The 5943-nt window shown below is 36.0% G+C and overlaps 1 protein-coding gene across 1 annotated transcript in view; it reads left to right on the top strand.

Moving 5' to 3' along the window:
- LOC148943788 (AP-3 complex subunit beta-2-like) overlaps window positions 1-5238 on the top strand; it is a 13517-nt gene extending 8279 nt beyond the window's left edge. Inside the window, exon 4 of the mRNA XM_089101243.1 lies at window positions 4990-5238. Within this exon, the coding sequence (XP_088957369.1) occupies window positions 4990-5238 (249 nt within the window). The remainder of the gene's footprint in view (window positions 1-4989) is intronic.
- The last annotated feature ends 705 nt before the right edge of the window (window positions 5239-5943 follow it).

The following is a 5943-nucleotide window of genomic DNA, read 5'->3' as shown; positions in this document are numbered from 1 at the left end:
CCCAGACACATAGGCAAGGAGAGTGAGAGAGACAAAAACACATGCAAATATATTGATTCAGGCATACAAACCGACAGAGACAGGCATTGAGATAGGCAGAACACCCACCCAGGCACATAAGCAGAGGAAGTTAGGGAGACAAAAAACACATATAAATGTAAGGATTCTGACATGCAAACCAACAAAGACAGGCATTGAGATACTCAAATATCAGCCCAGACACATAAGCAGAGGAAGTAAGAGAGACAAAAACCTATATAATTATATTGATTATGACATTAATCACGACAAACACCCTCACTGATATATGCAAACATCTGCCCAGACACAAAGGCAAGGAGAGCGAGAGAGACAAACACACATACAAATATTTAGATTCAGGCAGTACAACCGTCAGAAACATGCATTAAGATACGCAAACACCCGCTCAGACACATAAGCAGAGGAAGTGAGGGAGACAAAAATACATATAACATATGGATTCTGACATACAAGCCGGAAAAAAACAGGCATTGAGATAGGCAAACATCCGCCCAGACACGTAAGCAGACGAAGTGATAGAGACAAAAAACATATATAAATATATAGATTCTGACATAAAAATCGAAAAAGACAGCCACTGAGATAAGCAAACAACTTCCCAGACACATAGGCATGGAGAGTGAGAGAGACAAAACAGATGCAAATATATTGATGCAGGCATAAAAACCGACAGAGACAGGCATTGAGATAGGCAAAAACCCACCCAGACACATAAGCAGAGGAAGTGAGGAGACAAAAAAACACATAAATATATGGATGCTGACATACAAGCCGACAAAAACAGGCATTGAGATAGGGAAAACATCCGCCCAGACACATAAGCAGAGGAAGTGAGAGAGACAAAAACCCCTATAAATATATAGTTTCTGACATACAAATCGACAAAGACAGGCATTGAGATAAGCAAACTTCAGCCCAGACACATAGGCAGGGAGAGTGAGAAAGACAAAAACACATGCAAATATATTGATTCAGGCATATAAACCGACCGAGACAGGCATTGAGATAGGCAAACACCCGCCCAGACACATAAGCAGAGGAAGTGAGGGAGACAAAAACATGTATAAATATATGGATTCTGACATACAAACCGACATTGAGATAGGCAAACATCCGCCCAATCACATAAGCAGAGGGAGTGGGAGAGATAAAAACACACATAAATGTAAGTGATTCTGACACACAAACCAACAACGACAGGCATTGAGATAGGCAAACACCCGCCCAGACAAATAAGCAGAGGAAGTGAATGAGACAAAAAAAAATATAAATAGATGGATTAAGGCATACAAAACGACAGTGACAGACACTGAGAAACGCAAATACCCGCCCAAACAAATGAGCAAAGGAAGAATGAGAGACAAAAAACCCATATTAATACTTGGATTCTGATGTACAAAGCGACAATCACAGGTATTGATATAGACAAATATCCACCCAGACACATAATCAGAGGAAGTGAGTGAGACAAAAATACTAATCAATAAAGGGATTCTCACATACAAACCAACAAACACAGACACTGAGATAAGCAAACAACCGCCCGGACGCATAGGCCCAGAGAGTCAGAGAGATGAAAACCCATGGAAGTATATAGATTCAAACATACAAAGCAACAATAACAGGCTTAGAGATAGGCAAACACCCGCCCAGACACATAAGCGGAGGAAGTGAGAGGACAAAAATAAGTTGGGTTGATCTAGGTTCACTTAGAGTGGCGCGCCACTCTAAGTGAACCTAGATCAACCCAACTTTTGGATATCTCTCTCCTTATGACTGTGCGTCCGAGCGAGAGTTTTGTGCTATCTCAATGCCTGTCATTGATTGGTTTGTGTGTCAGTGAATCCATTCAACGAGTATGTGCAGTGTTTTTTTGTCTCTCTCTCTCACTTCCTCCGCTTATGACTGTCGAAGAAATTGTTTGTCTAGTATGCATCTCAAATCATCGTGATATGCATATTCTCATGATGATGCGATAAAAATGCCCCGAAACAGGTCACTTTTAACACATATCAAAAATCCAATTGATAAATCAAATGTGCTTGAACTTGTTCCAATTCAATGGAATGAACTTGTTACGATTTTGTGACGCTTAACATCAGTTGGGCAATGTCCCAGAAACAATACATTGGATGTATTTCTAAAGTCATAATATGTTCATTGGCTTGTTGGTTCAGTCGATTAAAGTTTCGTTCTTTTACCTTAGGAAATCACGGGTCTCACGTTCGATTCCTACATCAAACACAAATTTCATATAAATCAATGGGAAGATACTTAGAATGTAAAAAATCGTAAATTAATTAATAAAAAAAAGTCATTATGTAAGTTAATGCAATTATGTAAATTAATGTAATTATGTAAATTAATTAATAATAAATTAATTTATGTAAATTAGTTCAAGGTTAAACATAAGTCAACCACGCCTAACAAATTAAATTACAAAAAGAATTTCACAATTTCAAACAAAGGAAACATCACGCACTTTGAACACAGATCAACACGAATTATCACGGTGGTTTAATTCCGGTCATTACACTGTCTGCTTGTATGGCGGGAGTACTGTCCGCTTGAAACTGTTATAGCTATATGGGGGGACTGTCCGCTCTTAACTGTTATAGCTATATGGGTACCATCCTCGTACCTTATATTATATCAATGCTACACGCCTTACTTATGTAGTTTAAATTTTCAAGGAAAGTTGAAGGGGATAGTGAAATCAATCAAAAGACATTAACTGCGCCATGATTGTCAAAATATATTAAATTTGATAACTCAGATGCAGGTCAGGGTATTAAATTGAAACCGCCAGGGAAAGTTGAGAGAGATGCTGGACTAATTTAACTGATGCTTGTACATCTGGCTTCTCAAAGGGGCATATTTGCTAAATCTCAGGAACAACTAAGTGTATTAAGCTTAAACTTGTCAAACTTGTCAAAAACTTGTCAAATTACAATGAATGGGGTAGTCAAACTGAAAACAAACATAAAGTGCTATAAATATAAGTTGGACTAAACGCCCTATACTCAGTCTAAAGACCAGAACGTCATTTGTTTCTTGGAGAAAACAAAATACGTTTGAAACGTTTTCTCTATTATAACGTTACAACATCCAAAATTACTAAGATACCCACCATTGAAATATCTATTTATTAAACGGCCAATCTGCATTCATTATTTCTTTTTAGTAATCTTTTTTCTATGTTGATTGTTCGTTTTTTTTGTGGGTATGACAAATCAAACACATTTCGAAATAAACGTTTTTTTTATTGATAGTGATTTGTGCTAGTTTTGTGGATAGGTGATACTAAATTTGATTAATAAAAATCTTGTTCATATTATAAAGTACGAATTTTATAATTATAGTATTTTCTTGTAATTTGTATATAGCCTAGGGTTATCGTTAGCCATTAAGGGGAATGGGCCTATTGTCCGGCTAGTGACCATTATATTTGGAAAGAGTATTTAATGGGGAATCAGATGGTACTACTCTTTTTATGATATAGGGCTTCGTTCTAAACGGATATCTTGGCTCACCATCTCAATTGTTAAAATTAAGTTTCAAATAAAATACAGCCAATATTAAATTAAAAAAAGTCTAAAAACTTCAGATGGACAAAACTAAACTGCTCAGCTTGCCTTGAACAGATAAAAGGAGCTTATGAAAAGACGCGATTCGAATGCTATATTGAGCACTTGCGACAGCTGGAATAGCAGCCCAGTGTTTTCCTGTATAAATAGTTGCAATTGAAAGGGAGAGTTTTTTTTTATAGATTCCCTTATTGTAGTAGCCCATTAGTAGCACATTGTTTTATCACATACTGATCAATAGCGACGGATGAAAGTGTTGAACTGAGTGTTTTTTGTATGAAAGTTTAATGTTTTTGATGCCAATTACGACACCCACATTTCAAAGCTTTTAGCCCATGCAAGGGGCCCTGCCCTGTGTCTTACTCTTAGGTTGACGCTCGTAATAATAGTCCATATACTTCCGCTTAAAATTCGTCCGTTAACGCAGTTCTTCCGCACGGACGAACTATGTCTCAAGGCTATTAGTTGAAGTACCAAGGACAGGGTACATTTAATGTTGTTAAGAAGTAGAAACTTGTGTAACAGAAAATAACTTTGAAAAATCAGAGAAACGTGGGCTTTAAGTTTTAATGAAATACATATATATTTTCATTTTATTAGTTTTGTTTGTAACAATTGCGAAATTAAAAAAAAAAAAATAAATAAAATCCTTACACTCGAGTATAATACATTTTAAAGGGAGGTAGTGGTGTTATGTGATGAATTGATTGTTATTGTTTGAATTTTTTGGATTTAAAGAGTTTTAAGCGTATTTATTTTCACGGTTCATTGTGGCAATACCAACGAAAATATGGTACTACTCTAAAATTTTCATTATTTGAAATAATCCAACAATGATTCATGAAAATCGCAAGTTTTAGCTAGGGACTCGGGTATGATTCTATGGCCTAAGCTGGGTTCAGTGAGCAAAAAATAGTTTTATTCCGAAAAAGACAAGCGAAAAATGAAATCTTGCAGTAAGAAATTAAAAATATTATGAACATGTCACTAATTTTGTTCTTTTCTTGTGTAAATCTTGCGTTCTGGGCTTTTTTTGTTATTTACTTTTTCTTTTCTTTTCTAAACTTTTGTGCGATAAGCTGTCTTCTGCTTGGTCAGACATTCCTACTCTGTGTTTCTAAAACAGTCCATTTTTTAGACAATTCTGTTGGCATGACTTAAAAATGAGACAAGGAATGCTTTAATTAAAATTGAGTTTGGGATTCAAGCTCAAGTCACTGTTTTGTATGTATCTATCGATGTTGGAGTCTTACAACTCTCAATTGACCCATTCTTCACCATATACTAATTTGTTTCACCCATTCCGGCTCTCCTTTATTTTTTACCTCTGCCTTTGGTTCTACAAAACACTATTTTCTAGATTCTTCCTGTTGGTATGACCATTTGCGACTTTCCTGTGGTAAGCTCTCTTCCGCGTGGTCAGACAAAGACTGCTTTAGCTGGGATTAATTTTGAGGATTCAACTCTAGCAACTGTTTTTGAAGTTTCTATTGGTGGTAGGATTCTAAAACTCTCAATAAAGCCCCCTACTGGTGAAACTATACGAGCAGTTACTATGTCGGAAACATATTTCTTATCACAACAAGGTAAGCCACGATATAAATATTAAAACCAATCAAAAGCCTTAATTGCCTTACAAACAGCCTTAATTGCCTTACAAATTAAAACATTGCCTTACAAACAGCCTTAACAGCCTTAATCAAAAGTGGAAAGTCAATTAATTGTAATTTAAATCAAGCCGTAATTGGTTTGGTTTAGATCTCGGCTGTTCTGTGTCAAAACCTAATTTCTGCACAAACAAGTGGATTTTGAGTAAAAGATGCCATTACTACTACTAACAGCTCACTGTAGCACCAGGTCACCTGAGGTCGACACAGCTTTGAATGCTCATCCTCCTATATTTATACGTAAATATCCTATAGTTACTCTACAATCTTGTGTCATGTTATAAAATAATTCAGAATATTCAAAATAAAGCTGTTAAAGTCAAAATATTAATGAATGTTACATTAAGAATCAACTTCTTGATATTTCAAAAGCTAGAGATTATCAAGTTAGTATTTTCACATAGCTTACAATATCTTAATAATATACCATTCCCGGTACATCCAGGAATATACCACTTCCTTATTTCCTCTTGGAAGTCCTGGAGTTTTCCGGGGTTTTGCTTGGTCCTGAAATTTCTTAGCGTATTTGTCGTAGCTTAAATTAATATGGCAGCCTCGCATTACTTTTTTCTCGGTTTAAATATGGAAGCTCAGTTGGATAGTGATAAATGGGGTCTGGTTTGGCTTGCAGAATGGTGTGAACTATT

The sequence above is a fragment of the Artemia sp. Qi Xiang Cuo genome, chromosome 15 (genome assembly GCF_049724085.1).
Source record: "Artemia sp. Qi Xiang Cuo chromosome 15, ASM4972408v1, whole genome shotgun sequence".
In the NCBI taxonomy this organism is placed as follows: domain Eukaryota; kingdom Metazoa; phylum Arthropoda; class Branchiopoda; order Anostraca; family Artemiidae; genus Artemia; species Artemia sp. Qi Xiang Cuo.
The sequence above is the reverse complement of the archived record's forward strand: the minus strand, read 5'-3'. Positions and strand labels throughout refer to the sequence as shown.